The sequence below is a fragment of the Carassius carassius genome, chromosome 50, assembly GCF_963082965.1.
Source record: "Carassius carassius chromosome 50, fCarCar2.1, whole genome shotgun sequence".
NCBI lineage: Eukaryota > Metazoa > Chordata > Actinopteri > Cypriniformes > Cyprinidae > Carassius > Carassius carassius.
The window spans coordinates 1,420,361-1,442,062 of NC_081804.1; the positions used below are offsets into that span (position 1 = coordinate 1,420,361).

Here is a 21,702-nt window from a genome sequence, read left to right on the forward strand (position 1 = left end):
GTGCATCCTTATTCGAAGGATTTTAGTGTATATTATGCAGTATGCACTAAGTAGTCTATTTTTTCTGCAGCCACTGCATCAGCATCTTTATGTATCAGATATGTGCTGAATGTGGTTAATAATGTAGTAATCTGTCAGAGCACTAAAGTTATACCTTGTTCTGTGCGTTGATGTTGGCTGAGTGCTCCAGGAGCTGCAGAGCCACAGGGAGGGAGGGGATACGGGCGGCCAGGTGCAATGCAGTGTTTCCATTGATGTCCACCAGGTTGGGGTCAGCCTCATGTTCCAGGAGCAAAGAGACGGAGCGGTCTTGTTCACACTGAACCGCCTACAAGTCATGCATAACCACAAAGACATACCAGTCAGCATGTATTAACATGCATTTGATTTCACAAGAAGAAACAGAGTGTACCTTCATTAAGGCGGAGCGGTTCTGATTGTCGCATAAGTTCAGCTTCACTTTGCTCTCCACCAAGAACTGAACCACATCTGTGTGTCCGCAGGCACAAGCGATGTGCAGCGCAGTTCTGCGGATCCAATCACAGAGGATAAACGACAGCATTACTGCACATACAAATGATTACAAGCTACAAAGAGCAGGAATTAATACTTTTATTCAGCACAGATGCGATAAAGTGATCAGAAAGTGGCAGTAAAATAATTTATGATGTCACAAAAGAGTTCTATTTCAAATAAATGCGCTTATATTCTTCACAGAATCCTGAAAAAATGTATCACGTTTTCCACAAAAATATGAGGCAGCACAACTATTGCATTGATAATAATCAGAAATGTTCCTTGAGCAGCAAATCAGCATATTAGAATGATTTCTGGAGCATCATGTGACACTGAAGACTAGAGTAAATTCGGTTTTGCATCACAGGAGTAAATTACATTTTACAACATATTCAAATATAAAACAGATATATTAAATAGTAGTGTTCCTGTAGCTCAAGTGGTAGAGCACTGCGTTATCAAGCACAAGGTTGGGTGTTCGATTCCCCGGGAACACATGATAGGTAAAAATTGATAGCCTGAAAGCACTGTAAGTCGCTTTGGATAAAAGTGTCTGCTAAATGCATAAATTTAATTTAATTTAATAATATTGTTAATAATATTACTGTTTTTGCTGTATTTTAGATTAAATGAATGCATTGGTTGGTGAGCAGAAGAGGCTACTTTCAAAAACATAAAAAAATAATACAGACCCCTACCTTTTAAACAGTAGTGTATTAAAGTTTCTTCTAGAAGAACAAGGTTAAGCAAGTCTAAGTTTTAAGATTATGCATCAACAATCAATTGATTTAACAAACTGGCTTCAGGTCTATTTTTTTTTACAATCCCATCAATTCTCAAATCATTCATTTTCAAGTTGAACATGGAAAACGTTACTTTATAGGTGTGTTAATTCCAACTTGTTGAGCATTTAGATTTTGTAAAGAAAAAATATTTTAATGAAAAATTCATGAAAATTTTAAGATATCTAGCAATGCAAAATAAAATAAAGTTATTAGTTATTCTCTTGTAGTTGAGACGGAAAAGAATTGTGCAATAAAAATCTAAAACAAATTCAGACCAAATCCATATTGTATATATGCACATTTTGTTTTTGTAAACTAATATAATAATAATAATAATAATAATAATAATAAAACAAATTCCCATTATTGAGCCCTGAAGGAGAAGCGTGATTGCATTATAGAAATTTCTCTCTTAATCTGTTAACTGTCACTCACATTTTTGAACATAGACTTGAAAGTGCACGATCCAAACTTAAATTTTTATAATTCATGAGTGAAAAAATTTTGTGACATGATTTTGATGTACCTTTTTCATGGTAATGCAATGTTTGAATTTAAAATGGGTTTCAAAGGATGAATTCTGAGATTTTTTAATTTTCAAGTGATATATAATTTCTGATGATTTCTATGGAAATGAACATGGAAATAGTTACTTTATAGGTGTGTTAATTCCAACTTGTAGAGCATTTTGATTTTGTAAAGATTTTTTTTTTAATGAAACAAATTCATGAAAATTAAAAGATATCTAGCAATGCTAAAAATGCATTGCAAAAAAATTCTGTACTTTCTGTAATCCATTTTGATTTATGCACTACAAACAAAAGTCGCAGTGCATCACCCATTACCTATTTTCCTTATCCAGCTGATTTAAATCATTCTTTTTGGCCAGCTGTCTGATTTTGGCCACATCTCCGCTGAACGCAGCCTTGTGGATCTTGGCGAGGTCTTTCTCCTTCACATCGTAGCTGGCCGACAACACGCTCCCCGTCTCCGAGGGACTGCGGGAGCCCTTCTTCTTCTTGAAGTTGAAGATTTTCTTCATGATGTGTAAAGGCACATCTCCATCAGCAGACTGTCGTTCACCTGAGCTTCAGGTACTGATCGCCCTGAATGTGTCTGATCCATCTGCTAAAAATACATCCTGTAAAGAGGATTAGAGGTATTTATTAATGAAACAAGCACACTTCTGTTTGATCATGAATTATACTCATTCAAATTACAATACTGCACAGATTTTTATTTCAAAGGGTAGATACTAAGGTATAGTGGTAGTATCAGCAGGTAATATTATAGTATTTTACTTACTTATATAGCATGGTGTTTTCAATGTATTCCAATATACTTTAAAAAACTATGACAAATCGTTAGTTTCATTTTGAATACGCTATAAACTAGGTAACTATACAAGTATTATATTATAATCGAATGTGTTAAACATAATATCTATTAACACAGTTGTTTAAATAAATAAGTAAAACATTGATATCGGTTAAGAGAAGCTAACGTTGATCACCTCAGAGTGGTTAGATCGTTTAATCATGTTAATCTGCTAGGCAATGATAGTCAACCAAACAACCTGGCGAGCTCACAAACTCACCTACATTGTCTTTTCGGTGTTGGGCGTCTAGTGTTTATATTTTAGACGAAAAATAAGACACGAGAAGATTAGAAATGATGCTAGTTATCGACTAAGACGCATCGGAGGATGAGCCGTTTACGACGCTAGCAGCAAGCTAGCGGCTTCTGTTACTATGGTAACAGCGCGAAGCTCGTATTTAATCATAATAATTCATTCTAAAATGTTGTACTAGGTACAAAACGTCTGGGAAATTTTAAGAAGTGTGAAAATGATCTGGTTTTGTGTTTAATAAAATAAACGAGACTTATACCAAATAACGGAACTCGTTATGTTTTGCTGTGTTTTCAGACGGAATGTGCACGTCACGATGGAGGCGGGGACTTTAATGCACTCTTCCTGCGAACCTTCGGTTTGAATCAATGACAGACATGCGTATCATCCAATGATAGCACAGCTCGTCCTTGCCTTACTTTTCTTCATTGTGATTGGCCGAGCTTATCGTGACAGACAACCGTGTTGTTCAATAGCACACACGGATTCTTTGATCCCACCCATAATGGGGCGGTTCGTAGCGTATTATTCGTCAGAGCAGAATTTTAAACTATTTAAACCGTTTTGAGCGGGTTGCTGAAAAACAAGAGACAGTGGAGCCGAAGACAGAAAGTAGATTCTAATGATAAATTAGCATCTAATGTTTATAAACAAAGTAGAAGCAAGGATCATAACTTTGGATCATCAAGTCTTTGTTTTTGCAGTGCTATCGTGCATAAGAGGTAGATGCCGTTTAAAATGTATTATTTCGCTGTTTAAATGAGCTAAGTTGGGTTGGCTATGGATTCTTAATGGGGTCAGAAATAATTGTACGTTTTAGGTATTCGCATGCTATTTTGTGTAATTTTAAGATATTACGTCACAAATGCAACAACCGAAATATAATAATAGTTTTGTTTTATTATATAGAAGCATGTTCATCTGCTGCTGTGTTCGGATTGAGATCGGAATAAAGATTTAATTAAAAATATATATATATTTTTAAATGTTTACGTTTTGTTATTTTGAACAAAGAAAACCGAGAGAGAGTGAGCGAGAGAAAAAAATCAGATTATGCTTTAACTCTTGAAAGTGTTAACTTAATCCTAAATTATTAGTATGCAGTAATCTATAAATCAGTGAAACGATTTCCAATGTTTTGAGAAAAAAACACCGTCTAATAAATGCTCAATTTCTTTGTTGTAACTTTCGACAGATGTCAAATAAACGGGTTTCCATGCTACATCTGGATCCAAATGAAATGCATGTGAATATTAATGAGTCTTTAGCTCTTTGTTGTCAAGTTCAACACGGAAAAGCAAACTCATGTTTTTCAATTTTCCCTGAAGCATAATAGTAAACAAGTGTTTTTTTCAAAATGACAACTTGACAAAAGTGCCCAGTGGAGTCATAATGTAAAGTCAGTTTATGATCAGTTGCATGCACATGGTTTTTAGACCCCAAAATGCTACTCTTTACACTTGCTTTATTAGTCAGGATTGTAAAACCAAGGCATTTCCTTCTGTGTTTCCAGGGTTGCCAACATGAGTTCCTTGCCGGAAGCCACGCGGTCCCTCATGGAGGTTTTTAATGGAAAGCTGCAGGATTTTACTAAAGAAATAGACAATGTTCACATGGTGTGGCTTGAGGAGATCCAGCAGGAAGCGTATCGCATGTTTTCCAGGTGAGAGACACTGTAAATGTGTTATACACTTGTGTCAGGCCCCAAATTTATTTATTGGCGTGTCACTTTGTGTATTTGTGAGAATCATTATTAGACATGTTCATAAAAAAGATGTATTGTTGTACAGTGACTTCAGCACCGAGCCAGAACTCATGCCAAAGACTCCATCACAGAAAAAGACAAACCGCCGGAAACGGGTGTCGATGGAGCTCAATGAGTCTCGCAGCAAAAGACGGTGAGGGTTTGCCATTGTCTTTATTCATTTGCATGGTACAGAAACATTTTTATAGGTTTACAGCAACAGATTTTTGATATAGTTCAAATTAAGTCGTTTATTTTTTACAATCTAGGTGGTTTTTGACAGGTCTCCTATGTTCATGAATACATTAATTGAATATTCATTTAATTAATATTAATTTGTAATTGTGCATTCCTGTAGACATGCACAATAATTATAAAAAAAAATAGATAAGTTAATACATCTACATTATATAGCCTGTTTGTAGTGTTGCACAATTAGTAATTTCTTTGTTTGTGGCTGTCAATTAAAATAAGAAATGTTATTACTGAATAGAAATATTAAACAAGATATTTCACTTTAAAATATGAATATTAAGTATGAGTTTTTTTCATTATCATTTATGGTACAAATATATGATTACAATGCTGCAATTGTCTGAATTTTTTTTTTTTTTATATATGCATCAAACTTTTTTAACAGAAAACTACTTGTGATCTTAAAGATTCTCTGCTATATTTAGCAGCCTTTGTGAGTAGATAAAAATATCACCAGTCATGATTTTATTTGGATTAGTTGTGCAGCCCTACATTCCTGTAGATCAAACCCCAGCAACGCCAAGGTCATGGGTTTATATTCATAGGAAATGCAAGAGCTGATCAAATGTTTACTTTAAATGTCATGCAAGTCATTTGCATTAAAGCATCTGCAAAATGCATAACTGAAATAAAACAAAAACAATCTTAGTACGAAATAAGTTTTTCATGTTTAAAAATATGCAAAGCTCGTAAAACTCCAGCACTATCAAAAAAAAACATTATTCTGTTTGACTTCTCTTTAACATACAATAACTCAAATTGGCAGGTTTTTTCCTATAGTGATGTAGTTTATGATGTCATTGTCTCTCTGTAGTTTCTCCAAGGGGAAACGCAGCAACCTGCGTCGTTCCTCGGTCCAGATGACTCTGAACAGCATCTCTGAGCTTGTTACGTCGCACGTGCCGAACGATGGCTCTGAGAGCCTGATGGAGGAACCTGCTCGTCGCACGCGCCGCAACAAAACCACCGCCCCGGCTGAAACCCAACCTGTCAAGCGCAGCACCCGAAACAAAGGCGGTGCCAAAGCCAAGGATGTGGAAGAAGTGACCGATAACATTCCAGAAGTGAAAGAAGCTGTTGAGGTGCAAGATTCAGACTCCAGTCAGCATCAGATCCTGGTGTCTGAAGCCATGGTGAGGATTCCCTCCTCGGAGCGTCTGAGTGCGGATTCACTGCTGAACGCTGGTGTTTCTCCGGGACGATCTGCTAATAAAATCCCCATCGCTGCATCAGAGTTGCAGACGACATCTCAAGAATCGACTCGGATGTCAGTTCGGCGCTCGTTGGTGGTGCGCCGTTCTCTGGTCGGCCTCAGGCATAGCATGACCCAGGAAGCTGTTCGCAGGGCATCCCGACGCTCTTTCCTGAAGAAGAAAGCCAGACTGGGAAACTCAACCTGCAGCAGCTCCGTCAGCGGTGAGACTAAGCTAAACTCGTGTCTCTTTATCATTTGTGCTGTTTAAAATTTCTCTAACTTTATGATGACATCTATGTCCTCTTTGCTCTTTCCAGGGGACATTTGTATGGATGATGGAACTGAGGAAATGGAGAACAAAGAAGAACCGTGAGTGCTTTTGCTTTCTGTTTCAGTTGTTGAATTGTTTCTTTTGGGATTCAAACCCACAACCTTTCAATTTCTAGTTGAGATATTTTAAACACCGTTTCATTGCTCCGTTTTAGGAATGATGCACCGCAAATGGTGACCGAATCAGCCACTGAAACCAAACCTGAACCAGAAATAGTCCAAACTGAGGTGAGAACAAGTTTCTGCTCTGGTTTCAATTTACCTTTGCTAATAAGAGAGACACGAGACAGATTTAAGACCCATTTACACAAAGGACAATAACTAAAAAGACAAAGTTCTCTAAATCGTTCAAAATGTAAGAAAATGTAAGCTGTATATAGCCACAGCTGTAATGATGATGTTACAGAGGAAAAATATAATTGATAATTAAAAAAAAAAAAACATTTTGAAGCTGTGAACAATACAGACATTTTACAGCAATTCACTCAACCTCAAAGAGTTTTACCATTTAAAGCAGCTGAAGAGAAAACTGCAGCACACTCTTAATAAATATCCTCATATAGAGTACTGAACAAATGGGTTTAAAACCATTTTTGATGATGAAAATTCGAATTATTTTCATCATCAAAAATGGTTTTAAACCTGTTATTTCTATCTTTTGCTGTAGTGTCAATAGAAAATATCAGTTTACTTTACAAACATTACTTTTGCCATTAATTGTTGTAATCCAGTGAGATTTTAGTATGCATAAGGATCTCACGTTTGTTGGTATCTAGTCTTTGGGATCTGTCTCTGTGGCTCTGCATTTGACATTGAGAGCATAGGTAGTAATATAGATATATATATTTTTAAGATGGAAAAATGTGGTATTACAAATGCCAGAAACATGACTTTCAAAGGAAAGGTTGCTGTCAGATAGCACACCTAGGTTCCTAACTGATGACGAAGACTTGACAGAGTAGCCGTCAATTGTTAGACCGTGTTTTAGATTATTAAATTCAGATGATTTTGGTCTGATAATTAAAACCTTTTTTCTTTTTTTTTTAGTTTTATGGAATACATTTTTAGTCATCCAATTTTTTTTAAATCAGCTATGCGTTGTAAGTTTTGTGAATTGTTTCATTGGGCAGTGAAGAAATGTATAATTGAGTGAGGATAATCAGCATAACATTGGAAGCTAATGGCATGTTTTCTGATGATATCTCCCAAGAGTAACATGTAAAGTTTGAAAAGTAACGGTCTCAGCACTGAGCTTTGATATTTGAGATCGGTGTAATTAACTCTCCAGGATCAAGTATTTTTTTTATTTTTTTATTTATTTTTAAATGAGCGGTTTAATAACAGCCAGTTTGAAGGTTTTTGGTACATTTCCTAATGACAATGATGAATTAATGATATTCCGAAGAGGATCTATAGCCCCTTTCACACTGATATAGGAACTACCAGTGACGTAAGTGTGTGTTGATTGGACGAATGCATGTGGGAAAATGCTGGTAACTGCCATTTTTAAAAAGCCAGATAAACGCACAACAATTCATTTTTCACAGAGCAGTTTACAGTAGGCTACAAGAAAGAAAACGGCGATAAATGAACAATCGCAGAATTTGTGCTCTTTTCTCATACTCGTATGTCGTATGATCGTATGTAGAAATGCAAGTTGCAGTAGTAGATTTTGTTGTAGTCCTATGATTTCCTCTTCTTATTGCATAAATTTTATAACATAAACTTCTACGTCTACATTCTGTCTCACAAAACCCAGTATATACATCAAAAACACAGCTCTATTAATGGTATCCTTCATCCTTTTGTTGTTTACATTGCTGAATTCTGTGCTTAAATGACGTTGCTGTTCGCCGCCTTACATCACCTCTTAGTTCTAGTTTGGCAGTATGAATGCAACCAGAAAAATGGAGAAAGAAACTAAAAGTAAGTAAATCTAGCCATTTTTAAGGATTTTCTTTTATGTAGAAGTACTTTCCTTCCATGTAATACAAAATACCTCTAGTTTTGTTTTCTTCCAGCTGCTCTCCATTTTAAGCGCTTAGGGGTGCATACAAAAATCTCACTGGAATATTACAATTAATGGCAAAATTATTGTTTGGAAATGTAAAATTATATTTCCTACTGACACACTACAGCAAAAGATGGAACTAACCGGACTGCATTTCTCAAAAGCATCTCTAGATAAGTTGATTGTAGAGACCATTGGTAGCAATTTATCTATGATCTACATGGTGCTTTTGGGAAATGCATCCCTGTCTTAAAACCAATTATTTTGTTGGTGAAAATAGTATGGAATAAGACTTGTGCAAAGTGCTAAATTGAACTTTATAGCTCTTAATGTGAACAACAGGGCTTGAGCAAACAGTTATTTCTGTTATGATGTTTGAAACTATTTTATTGCATGGTGAAATTTTTAAATAACTGATGGCTGCGTGATTTCAAAGGATCCTGAACCCGAGAAGACTGAAGTAAAGGAACCCAAGGTAAACGAAGACCAAGTTCCAGAAAAGACTTCTGAATCTCCCAGCACCACTGAGAACTATCGCTTCACGCGATCCATGGCTCGTACTTCAGAAACCGGTGCATGTCTAACATATCTGCTGATATTATATACCAAACGTATTATGGGGCTGACAAGTAAGATTTAAATTATTTATGTTATCCTGTTATAGATGACAGTGGAGGGTCAAAATCCAAAGGAGATGGCCGGTGAGCACACTGTTAATTAGTTTTCCTCATTATAGTTAATGGTTAAAGTTGTTTTTTAATAGTCTTTGTGCTTTTCTGTCAGGCCTACACGTTTAGGCTTAAAGCGTCTCGCAGCACTGGAAATCAACACACCCAAGAAGAAACAATCTCCTCCAAAGAAATGCCTCACGGTATGAGCATCTCTGACCACAGTAATGCTGCCCATCCACCAAAATGAATCCATTATGAAGCCAAAACAGTCTTTTGAGAAATGCTTTCCTCAGAAGTCCACATGACAATTGTCTGTGGTTTTCTGCATTCGTAAAAAGGTTTTTTAATGATTTGTGGCTTGCTTTTTGAGGATTGGATTAACAAGTCTTCAATCAGACCAGTCAATGTATTATGTGTCCATTTGTTGTAGAGTGTGGCTCCACATATGCGCTCGTTCGTGCACACTGTGCAGAAGAACCAGATGCTGATGATGACGCCTGGCTCTCTGGGACGCAGCACCATCATGAAGTCCTTCATCAAACAATCTGCCACCAAAACTGACGTCAAGGTGAGCAGGGATATTTTTGTGTTTCTGAGTAGTCTAATACACTGTGTTGCACCTGCTAGAAATGTACAAGTTGTTTTAGTAGGTAATTGTACTTCCTGTCTTTCCCTCTCAGTTGGGCTCTGGATCTGTGGTGAGTATAACCCAGTGAATCCAAACGGAGTCAGTCAAAACTATTTATTTCTGTTTGACTATTCCTGCATTATTAGAGGTCATTGTTTGTTGGTTACTTAACACTACCGTTCAAATGTTTATGGGTTGGTAATATTTTTATGGTTTTTAAAGAAATTGAATCTTTTATTCAGCAAGTTTGCATTAAATTGGTCATAAATTGAGCTGTTTTTTATCATTATTATTATTATTATTAATTAAAAAGAACATTTCTCCATTTGCACAACAATTAAGAAGCTCAACAGGTTTTCAACATTGATAATAATCAGAAATGTTTCTTGAGCAGCAAATCGGCATATTATACTGATTTCTGAAGATCATGTGACCCTGAAGACTGGAGTAATGATGCTGAAAAATACAGCTTTGCATCACAGGAATTTCATTTTTAGATATGCATAGAGAAAACAGTTATTTTAAATAGTATTATTTTACAGTATGACCGTTTTTACTGGATTTTTTATTAAATGCAGCCTTGGTGAGTAGAAGAGACTTCTTTTAAAAAAAAAAAAAAATTAGTATTACTGATCCCAAACTTTTAAACGGTAGAGAAACACTTTTAATGGGCACTTTGTCTCTAAACTGAAATGGATCTGCCACTGTACCATTCAGACTTTGTCCGATTAACCTCATCACTCATGTGGTGTATGGATGTGTGTCTTTGTGCTTTGGGAAGTTCACATTCACCCCTTTTTGTATCCGAGACATTTGTCAGATATCCATCTGTTGTTTTTTAATCACTGCTTTTCACATAAAGCAAAAGAACCTGTCCTCGTGTGTTTAACTCAAGCTTTCATCATCATCGTTTAAAACCCGAGTCACTCACTTAATTGCTCCAAGGTTCATGTTTGTTTGTTTTTATGATCACTCTAAAATTGTCACTTTTCCTCCAGGAGCGAGAACGGCAGAAGTGGGACGCCTTGAACAAGAAAATAGAACAAGAGAACGAACGAAAGAAGAAGATCGAGGAGGAGAGACGAATGAAACAGGAAGAAATTAAAAGGTGGGAAGTTTCTTATATGCATTAGCCTTTGATCGATTTGGTACTATTCAATAAAGCCGAAATATTGATTTAGTTTAAGTGTGAATGCAAATCAGGACTCAAAAGTGAATTCTGTCCGCTTTAGGAAGCGGGACGAGCGTTTGAAACGGGTTGTTGAGGCTCGAGTGAAAGGTGAAAAGGAGAAGGAGCAAGAAAAGAAAAAGAAGATTGAAGAAAAGATGGCACAGCTGGAGAAGAAAAATGACATGGTACTGAAAAAAACCCTTAGTAACTTTTATAGTGTTAAGTGCAGTGTTAAGTTTTTCATGAACTCTATTGTTTCTCTCTCTCGCTCTCTCTCAGCTGCGTGTTGAGCGTTTGGCTGAGGAGAAAGCCAAGAGGAAGGTGGCCACTAAACGACAGGAAGACCTGGAGCTGCGCAAGAAACAGGAAGAGGCAGCCAGACAAAAGAAACTTCAGCAAGTTGTAAGTCAACCTGAACAATTAAAGTGGAGAGTCCATGTTGAAAGAAATTCAGTGTAGTCCATGGATGACCTCAACAAATAATGAATTTATGCATTTAGCAGACGCTTTTATCCAAAGCTACTTACAGTGCATTCAGGCTATCAATTTTTACCTATCATGTGTTCCCGGGGAATTGAACCCCCAACCCTGCGCTTAATAATGCAATGCGCTACCACTTGAGCTACAGGAACACTAGAAAGTAATAGTTTCTAGAATGAAACTTTTCAGTCCAATAGCAAGTAATATAGAAATTGATATGATAGATGTATTTTATCTATAGATTTACGTTTTAGAAAACATTTCTCATGCTTTTTTAATTTTTTTTTTTTTTTTTTTTTTTTTTAATTTATTGAACTGTAATATTATGAAATAAGTATAAATAAAAATCTAGAAACGTTTTTACTGGCACTTTGTATCAATTTAATGCATTCATGAATAAGTGATTTTATATATATATATATATATATACATATTGATCCCAAACTTGTATAATTTATTGATTTTTATCATTTGTTGCTAATTGTAGTTCATGTACTTAAACGTAACCGTTTTAATCATTTACTTTCTTGTCTTTTTCTTCAGGAGGAAGAGGAGCAGCGACACCAGGAGATGCTGGCCAAACGCAAGGCTGAAGAGGAGCGAGAGAAGGCCCGCAAACTGGCCGAGGCCACACGCGCTCTGGAACTGAAGAAAGAACAAGAGCGGGAGAAAGAGAGGGAGCGAGAACGAGAGCGGGAAAGAGAACGCGAGCGGGAGCGAGAAAGACAGGCTGCAGCTGAGAAGTTGGTGTTAATTTTCCGTGCATGTTTAAAATGATACAAGGACATTTGAAGATACTAAATATGCATGTTTGTGTCTTGCAGAGAAAGACTAGAGCGAGAGAAGGCTATCGCTCTTCAGAAGGAACTGGAGAGAGCAGCCAGAGAGAAAGAGAGGAGGGAACTGGAGGAGGAGAAGAGGAAGATGGTGAGAATTCTGTTGTTTGTTATCCAAACGACGGTTGATTGGTGTTTTTCCTATTTCTGTCATGTGGCATGTCATTGGTCCAAAATCAAGCTCCTTGTAACTATATATTAAACATGTGATGTCTTCTGCTGTACTGTGATTTTTATTTATTTATTTATTAAGGACAGATTATCTACAATTATGTAAGATGTGTAGTACCTGACACTTGTGTTACATAACCATCCCAAAATCCTGTCAAATGTGTTCCTTTAACAGGAAGAGCAGAGAAAGGCTGAAGAGGAGAGAGAAGCCCAACGGAGACGTGCTGCTGCTGCTGCCTGTGCCCCGGCGCTCCCTACAGCTACAGCACAGGTGAAGTCTGTTTGTTCGGTTTTTAACTATTATGTACTCTTATAGTATTTTGAATTGGCTATATGTGTATTTGTGTGTGACCCTTGAGTGTCAATTTTTCGAAATTGAGATTTATGCATCATCTGAAAGCTGAATAAATTAGCTTTCCATTGATGTGTTTGTTAGGAAGACAATATTTGGCTGAGATACTATTAGAAAATCTGGAATCTGAGGGTGCAAAAAAAAAAACATGTTTAAAGTTGTTCAAATGAATTCTTAGCAATGCGTATTACTAATCAAAAAATTAAGTTTTGATATATTTACTGTAGGAAGTTTATAGAATATCTTCATGGAACATGATTTTCACTTAATATCCTAATGATATTTGACACAAAATAAAAATCATTAATATAAATACACCCAGAGACTTTTGCTTTTGTGCTCCAGAGTCACATACACACACACACACACACACATATATATATATATATATATATATATATATATATATATTGGTTGTGTGTATATTATAAACTTTTTCTATAAACTTTTTTTTTTTCATTTATAACTTATATTTGGTAAAATCGAAATCCATTTTAAAGTGTTTTTATTATTATTATTATTATTATTATTATTAACAGGTCTCTGCGGCTAAAACGCACGCAGCTAATATGCTCAACACAACTATAACTAAGAGTTCAGCTCTAAACACGACTGTAGACATTGAGGTAAAGACCTTTTGGTTTCCCAGATCTTTCCATGCTGTTAATTTTTGTTGTACTAAATGCTAAGTATTTATTAAGCGTACTAAAGCTCTTGTTCCACCTCCATAGAGCTCTCTTCTGAAAACTCCAGTAGGGAAAGGAGCAGCTCACAATAAGACCGTAGATCACGGAGCTGGACTAAACGTGACTGTGGACATTGAGGTGAGGTCACAGCAGTGGTTATTTGTCTTTTCCCCTTGCTGAAGTATGGAAAATGTTGGATAAAATTACTAAGCACAGAATAGTTCCCAGTAAATGAAATCGATGCAGACTTAAATTTCCACTTGGATATTTTTTCCTTGTAATATAAGCCACTGACTACTACTTCTAAATGAGTTTTTCTGTTTGCTTAGAAACACACAAACCAATCTCAGCTGGTTTCTGACCCCATCTCTTGTTTTACCTTTCCCAGCAATCTCCACAGTCATACCAGATCACCCCTAAAGGCCAGAAAGTGACTGTTTTAGTGAATCCTGAAGATTACGGCATGGACCAGAACAGTGATGACTCCACAGATGATGAATCTGCGCCCAGGAAACCCATCCCATCCTGGGCTGAGGGTATGACACTTCTTGGCAACTACTGGAAATGTGTTTTTATAGTTTGGATATACCATTATTACTCTTAGCATGAACTATTGGCTCATGTTTATTCTGTAGTGTCTACACCATTGCTACTCTATAATGGTATGTGTTTTGTACAGGTATGCAGTTGCAGCAAGCCATCATGAAGCACTATTACAATCCACTGGATCTCAATTCATATTTCGGAGAACCTGAACCGCCCAAACTGGAGGCGATCTTCAGGCGGACCAAGCCTCGCTTCTTTAAACGCACTAGCTCTGCTGTATGGCATTCTCCACCACGTTTGGGAAATCTGGGCAATTAATAAGCAGATGTACTTTTTTTTTATTCTGTCTTTTTTATGTTGTTGTCTTTTATTCTCTAAGCACACTGTAATAAAGCCTTTTAAATATATATATATATATATATATGTAAGTAGGTTAGATTTTTGGGGGAAAGAGCAGAATGTGTAATTTAGATTACATAAAAGAAGATTGGGTTTGATGGCAGTTTTCTGACACTGAGGGCAGATTGAGATGGGCTTGGTTTAATAACCTGCCTTTTTTTTTTTTTAATGGGACTACTTTGTCACCCATGTATTTAAATATAGCATCACATGTAATAAATCTGAACGTGTACACATGAGCTGCTACTAATGTGATGTAGAAAATATGGGTATAGCGTTTGCATACAAAATTCACTTCACAAAGCGTGTCAGAAATACTCTGGACTGTTAATAAAAGGTGTAATTTCTAAATGTCTGTGCAATTGCTTTTAGTTGTTCGTAATGGATGTCTACATTTCTTTGACATAAACGTAAATTTAATTCACAGCTGAATCTAATTGTTTTGGTCATTCTGTGGTGCCGCACAGTACTGTTCGAGTTAGTTGTAATTTAGGGAAGTATTTTTCTAGTACAAATTTTTTTTTAAAACTTACAACTTTTTCAAACTTGATTATTTACATAATGGCATGAAACAATAACAGAATGGAAATGAAGAGCCAATTTGCCATTTTAAGATTGCCTGTTGGCATGCATTATAAAATCTACTTTCAAGTATATTCTCAAATATTGAACTGATTTTTGTAATTTAATGTAACATTATAGAAAGGAGTGAGACAGACATACCACAATCATTAAGAAAATCACGAAACAAATGGAATATTTATAATTTAACTAAATAGACATTGGTCCAGATCTTCACATTTGCTCAAACGAGTATATAACTTAAATTATGCGTATTTTTACTTCGTGATTATAACTCGGACAGCACATCTACAAGAGGTCTGTTAAACATCGCTTGATCTGGAAAGCATCTGTGTGCAAACATCTGATAGACGTCTTTAAGATGTCAACATTCTAAATCATATAGACATCTTCTAAACGTCTACTTACCATCTGATTGGAAACGTCCTATAGACGTATTGCAGATGAGCAAACAATAAAAAAAAATACGTCTTGCAGATGTAAATACAAGATTTATTTTCTATCTTGAAACCCACCACAGACTTGAATGACCATCAGAAATGTGTACTTCTGGCTATAAAGTGTTTTGATAAACATCCGAAAGCATACGTTGAGAAAAAGCATTTGCTAAATGTATAATTATGTCAGGGTCTGACTCTGGCTAGAATCTCCAAGACGGTTCTGGATTACGGACCGTGCGCATGCGCAGATGACGGCAGTCACTCCTCCCATGAACGCGCACGCCAGTGGAAAGTTTCATCGTCACTGACGGCGTCGCGCATCCAAAGGACAGCAATCATCAGAGAGAACGATCTGAAATCAACACGCAGGTACGTTAGCGATTAAAACCCTTTTATTATTGGAATAAACAGAGCTGGCTGTGTTATGATTGGTCACTGGTTTACTGCTCGTTTTGCTTTATAATAACAGGTGCAGTTGACGGCCACACGCCTAATATAGCCCGCTATTTTAAAGCACTTGTGAATGTGCGACAAGCGGAATGATGTTTTTTTTATATTTATTATAAATGAGAATTTCGACACTCTACATGTCTTCATGTAATATACAATAGCCTACATTCCTTACTCATATGTTAAATAATTAAGTAATGTTGTGTAAAAAGAAAATAAAACAACTGCGTGTTGTCTTTGGCGATATTATATTGAATTCTGTTTGATATTGTCGAATATATTTAGTATTTAGATTAAATTTTGTACTGTGCATCTTTATAGACTGTATGAAAACAGATCTTGACGTAAAGCCATGAAAAGATGTCGGACATGGCCTCCGTACAATGACACAAACACACACACACACTTTTCATTCCTGTCACGCAGGTACCAAGATATTCAGAGGAACGTGATAACCAGACTGTTTTTAGATTGTTAAACTAGATCATCATTGTGAATTAATGCAGGATGACGTCACAACCTTTGTTACCACAAATCTGCGCACTGTAGATGTGACCGGGGCTAGTTGTCACGCTTTTGCTCCAGTTAAATTTTTATAGGATTGGATTATTTTTGGAGTCAAATTCTGTAGAGACACAAATTATAAAGTCTTGACTATTCTGAGAAGGAAAAAAAAAAAGAAATGGAAAGAAATGGTTCAATTTTACACTATAGCAGGGTATGTTGTCACAATGCATGGGGATAATTGTTATAATAGCTAAAAAAATAAAAGACAAAACATTGTTTTGACCAAAAAATAGTTTAATTAATATATAATTTTTAACATTTTTAAAACAAGTGACAACTTGCCCCACCCCATAATTTATTGAAAATGCCCTTGCACTGAGATCACAGTTCAGTAAAAGTTCTTAATTTTCCTTCAAATCTTTCATTTTGTATGAATGTGTGTCAATATGTTTTATTTTGGTCATGCAAGCTATGTATTGAAAGGAAGTGATAAAACATAGGAACACTTGCCATGTTTCCTTGTGGCTCAGTGGTAGATTATTGTGTTAATAGTGCAAAAATATCATTGGTTTGATTCTCAGGGAACACCCATACTGGTAAAAAATATATAATAATTATAGCCTGAATGCACTGTAAGTCGCTTTGGATAAAAGCGTCTGATAAATGTAAATTGGTAAAAGTTTACAATCCAAGCTGTCTACACAGATTTGCACTGAAAAATTACAAGTAGAATATGAAGGAGAGAAAATGGTTGCTTGCTGATGTTCTGTTGCACATCTATTATGACTCCTCCTCCTGAACTTTCCCTTGCCTTTTATTGTGCACTCTCATTGGCTGTAGGTTGTCACCAATATCATTTCCAGTCAAAACACTTCACAGTCCCAGATATTTAGCATGCCAAATAAATGCCAAAAATGCCAATGCCAAAGGTCATCAGCGCTTCTCTCGGATTGCATCTTTGATAGCACACACACACTATGCAATTGTCATGCACCTGATTTCAAGCATTTGTCAGCAATTTCAACAAAACCGTTGGCGAGCGAAAATCTGGGCTAACGTCGTGAAATGTGTGCCTGGCATAAGCGACACATCTCATTTCACAATTTTGAAAATTATCTCTTTTCATTGAACCTCTCTCTCTTTTTCAGAAATGGGTCGCCTAACAGTACTGTTTCTCTGTATGGCTCTTGTGGTGTCAGGTGAGGCCAAACGAGGGAGTGGCAGTAAAGGCGGACTCGGCTGGGGCAAAAGTAGCGGAAGCTCAAACAAAGGTGGAAGCAGCACAGGAACCCAAGGTAGCAGCAGCAATAAAGGCACTTCATCACGTGGTGGGACACACTCGGCCCCTGGAAACTATCCTCGGCAACCTCAAGTACCAAACCAGAATCCACCGCCCTACCCTGGTACTGGTGGTGGGTATCCGCCGCAGGGCAGATATCCACCAGCAGGCTCTAACCCAGGTCAAGGATACCCCAACCAAGGTAGCTACCCAGGACGTGGTGGCAATCCACCCCAAGGTGGCAATCCTGCCCAAGGTGGTTATCCGGCCCAAGGTGGTTACCCACAAGGTAACTACCCAGGGCGTAGTGGTTACCCAGCACAAGGTGGTTACCCAGGGGGAGGATCATATCCAGGAGCAGGTTCGAACCCCAACAGGTACCCCGGACAAGCCGGAGGATATGGAAATCCTTACCCAGCTGGAGGCTCTTATCCAGGTTATCCAGTCCGTGGAGGTTCCAGCCCTAACCAGTTTGGTGGAGGTGTTGCAGGAGCAGGTGCAGGTGGACATCCAGGAGCGGGACAATATCCTTACTGGAACCCCAACAACAAAATCATGAGCCCAAGCTACGGTGGCAACTACGGTGGTTATGGACAGGGCGGCAGATCACCTTTCGCCCAGTCAGTGCAGAACATGGGTATGGCCCCTTCATATAAATCACAGGGTTTTGGCAAGCAGGCAATTATGGCGGCTGGGGTTGGGGCAGTGGCTGGTATGGCTCTGGGATACGGCCTCGGAAGTTTCCCCCGCCCCCGTTTTAGTTTCCACAACCCACAGGAGGAATACTACTACAATAACTACATGTACAAACGTTACGGCCAGCCTCCTCCTGATGGTAGCGTGAATGGGAACACTGACTCTCAAGGTCGAAGCCCAGGCGATGCTGGATCGACTTCTGCCGGACAAGGAAACATTAACCCTCATGACATCTTCCAGAATCCTCCACCGCAGTCCTATGATAGCTTCATGGACAAGTGTATAAAGAGGAATGACTTGCTCCGAGAGAAAACAGATGGAAGATCGAGAAGATCCATTGACTTTGTTGAGGCTCAAGCAGCAGATGTAGACGATGATACTGGTGCTCAAGAAAACAGCACAAGCAACAATAGCACTGCAGAAAGAGACCCAGCCAGAAACTCTTCATTTGAAATGTCAAGCCCACCTGAAACGCCAAGTGAATCTCAAAAGCAAACCCAGGAAAGAATACCTGATGATGATGATTATGATGACACAGTTAGCATTATGGAGATCGGCTATCCTGTGCTGATTGAGCAAATGAAAGCACGCCGTTGTGTCGAGCTCTACATGGTCTATGCTGAACAGCATGCAGAAAAACAGATGCAAGATCGCAGTAACAGTAGTGGTGACATACCTGGACCCTTCAACCATGGAGTCATGCTACTCTTTACTAGCATTCTGTCGCTTATCTTCAGTTTCTTTCTACACTGAAATTCTGGAAAAAGTTACACGTGAAGCCATTGAGTCAGACTGAGAACTGGATCGCTCGCACCCATCACATGTTATCTGAGGAATTTGTCTAGGATGTTTAGAGACTTTGGACAAGGTATTGGACACTTCTAACAATGACTCCTATATAGTTACTCTACTAAATTGCAACATGAGCCACCTAACAACTTGTCATGAGCCCACATCTTAGAGCAATTTCTAAAGTAACTAAAAACATTTGCATACATCCACTTTTTATGTATTTTCACGTTCCATCACTGCCACATTCTTGCATGTGTTTTGGTGAACAGCTTAACGCATGTCACATGAACCCTTTATTATCTTCAGTTTAAACAAAATTGTGCATGGCATTTGACTTATTGTTTTCAAGTGGCAACAGCAATTACAACTAACCGTGATTATTTTGTTGTAGCTTGGTTCTGTTCTCATGGCAGTTCTTTTGAGAACAGATCTGTTCTCTGTTCTGATGGCAAACTTATATGTGGGGTAAAAATTTGTGTTTTAGTGTTGTCTTTGATTGTTTGGACTGTTAACTTAGAGATTTTCTACTGATGTATTTATTTATTTTAAATTCTAATTATAAACATGATGTTTTTACACAGTCCTCCACTGTTAGCTTTGTTATTTATGCTTTTTAGGGGACATTCCCAAAGAATGTGTTTTTGTATTCCACTCCATTCTTTTTCTGTATAAACATACACTATACAGACGTCTTTGACCATTGAATCTTTTTGAAGTAGAAACATAAACACTGCATTTTCAAAATGCAGTATGAAATAAAAAAACTTATTAAAACACACATACACACACACACACACACACACACGGTCTCCATTTCCTTGTGTTTTTATTTCATTCCGCCTTCTCTGCGTCTTATGTTTTAAAACGTTAAAACACTCTCTGTGTGAATGGCTCCTGAGTGTTTTTGTGATCATTAACTGTTTGGTTTTTAACTCTGTATGTCCTATAGTTTAATTTATATCAGATGTACACGAAATATAACACTAATGCAGATGAGCTCAATGAGATAAAACAGCATTTTATATAAAGCTGGATCTTTATCAGTTGCTTGGTGCTGTGGTCTCTCTGAATGTTATTGCTGAACATTCACGTAAGTTATCATTATAGCCTGGCACTTTGCTAAATCATTTATCTACAAGCACTGGATGACCAGTTGAAGGCAATGCATAATGCCTTTATTGTTATGACTTTGAGATGTTGTGAATGTTGAAAGTGTGTATAATGTTACCATCACTGGGATTAAAGTGATTAAATACACCTTAGTTCTGTGTCTGCCTATTTACTTTTTAATTTTTAGAAACGTCATTGCCCTCATTCTTGAAAGCCCTAAATTTGGCCCAGTGTTTGTTCCAGTTCATGTTAATGCTTCATTTGCTTCTTGTTTACAGATGCCACTTGATAGCCATTGCAGAATCTGGTCCCTGAAGCAAAACTAGTTTCTCCTGTTATGGTGCAATGTGTCGTGATAGTTTATTTGATATCCATTCAAGTGTACTTGACATCCTCATGTTGACATATTCACAACTTAATTATACCCTAAGTGGAAAACTGTGAGCCTGTTGACAATGAGGAGTACAGTCCAAATACAGGACTAATTACGTTAAAACATGTAAAAGCGAAAGCTGTCAGAACCATTTATCATCACCGGGGTTTTGGGATAAAAATTAACCCTTGGGATGAAGACTTCAGCGCAACAATGGATCACGGGAGATGAAAATCCCATATTTGGTGATCATTACTGTGGTTAATCAGGCGCATACACACAAAAACAAACAGAGATCATAATATGTTTCTGTTAATGATGTAATTTGAGACATCATACATGCCACTGAGATCACACATGAGACACTGACACATGCCACAAACAGATAAACTCCAAAAAAAAAAGCATAAAAAAATTGGCAATATTAAGAGGTTTTAGCATTTCCAATTAATGTAGGCATGTTACGTTCTTATAGGCTTATTATTGTTAGGTTACTTTTATTATTAAATTACATGAAATTATCGTCTTGCATGTTTAAAAATGTTTTTAAAAAGTACAACAACAATAAATTGGTCTATTAATTTATACAATTAATTATAGGCATATTATTACCATAATTAACACTGCAGTCATCAATGAAAATTGAAGAGCAGTTTTATTAATGTTTAATGACACCTTTCTGTAAGAAAAATTAAAGAGTAGTTAATTGCCACTCACTGGCCTGTTTAGCCAAGCTCTTCATAAAAACATGCAAAACATGCTACAGATGAATAAAATAACATATAGGCTATTATACATGCATTTCGTACTTGGTTTTTTGTTAAGCATTTGTGGTTTGTAAAAAATGACAACGTAGTCTACATGTTTGAAATTAGTTTTCGTTGCACTTACAGATTTTGGACCAGCAGGTGTCTTGTAACTTAATTATATAACTTAATTTGTGGGCTAGCTAAATTTCACATACATACATCTGCCCTTTACGGGGAACAAGAGAACATGCAGTAAACTTAATCCAGATATTTTAATCAAATCCATAAATTTGTCAAATCCAATTTGCCAGAGATCAG

The 21,702-nt window shown here is 37.0% G+C and overlaps 3 protein-coding genes across 13 annotated transcripts in view; 2 read left to right on the forward strand and 1 right to left on the reverse strand.

The window, feature by feature from the left end:
- The window catches only part of LOC132133653 (ankyrin repeat domain-containing protein 26-like), a 40,729-nt gene extending 37,509 nt beyond the window's left edge, over positions 1–3,220 (reverse strand). For 8 of the 9 annotated variants that reach the window (XR_009429191.1, XM_059546540.1, XM_059546538.1 and 5 more), the window contains exons 1-4: positions 2,899–3,220; positions 2,147–2,442; positions 413–527; positions 155–328 (exon numbers count right to left, since the gene is read on the reverse strand). Coding sequence is in view for 8 of the 9 variants with exons in the window: in XM_059546540.1 (XP_059402523.1) it covers positions 155–328; positions 413–527; positions 2,147–2,343 (486 nt within the window). In the remaining variant the exon portion in view is untranslated. The remainder of the gene's footprint in view (positions 1–154; positions 329–412; positions 528–2,146; positions 2,443–2,898) is intronic. The other variant, XM_059546545.1, reaches the window with a different exon arrangement.
- A 269-nt stretch (positions 3,221–3,489) lies between these two features.
- The window catches only part of LOC132133562 (inner centromere protein-like), a 53,154-nt gene continuing 34,941 nt past the window's right edge, over positions 3,490–21,702 (forward strand). Inside the window, exons 1-21 of one of the 3 annotated variants that reach the window (XM_059546442.1) lie at positions 3,490–3,653; positions 4,445–4,594; positions 4,722–4,829; positions 5,745–6,346; positions 6,443–6,494; positions 6,611–6,683; positions 8,903–9,038; positions 9,131–9,167; positions 9,250–9,337; positions 9,568–9,705; positions 9,818–9,835; positions 10,764–10,873; positions 10,998–11,121; positions 11,216–11,338; positions 11,960–12,159; positions 12,241–12,343; positions 12,599–12,694; positions 13,315–13,401; positions 13,507–13,599; positions 13,850–13,997; positions 14,141–14,345. In XM_059546442.1, coding sequence (XP_059402425.1) covers positions 4,455–4,594; positions 4,722–4,829; positions 5,745–6,346; positions 6,443–6,494; positions 6,611–6,683; positions 8,903–9,038; positions 9,131–9,167; positions 9,250–9,337; positions 9,568–9,705; positions 9,818–9,835; positions 10,764–10,873; positions 10,998–11,121; positions 11,216–11,338; positions 11,960–12,159; positions 12,241–12,343; positions 12,599–12,694; positions 13,315–13,401; positions 13,507–13,599; positions 13,850–13,997; positions 14,141–14,325 — 2,661 coding nt within the window. In that variant the 5' untranslated portion in view covers positions 3,490–3,653; positions 4,445–4,454 and the 3' untranslated portion in view covers positions 14,326–14,345. Of the gene's footprint in view, positions 3,654–4,444; positions 4,595–4,721; positions 4,830–5,744; positions 6,347–6,442; positions 6,495–6,610; positions 6,684–8,902; positions 9,039–9,130; positions 9,168–9,249; positions 9,338–9,567; positions 9,706–9,817; positions 9,836–10,763; positions 10,874–10,997; positions 11,122–11,215; positions 11,339–11,959; positions 12,160–12,240; positions 12,344–12,598; positions 12,695–13,314; positions 13,402–13,506; positions 13,600–13,849; positions 13,998–14,140; positions 14,758–21,702 lie in introns of those variants that run through there. The other 2 variants (XM_059546441.1, XM_059546444.1) reach the window with 2 other exon arrangements.
- Positions 15,652–20,414, forward strand: LOC132133039 (prisilkin-39-like). The gene is made up of 2 exons (XM_059545701.1): positions 15,652–15,797; positions 17,534–20,414. Exon 2 carries the CDS (start codon positions 17,536–17,538, stop codon positions 19,111–19,113), a length of 1,578 nt encoding a protein of 525 aa, XP_059401684.1. The 5' UTR covers positions 15,652–15,797; positions 17,534–17,535; the 3' UTR covers positions 19,114–20,414.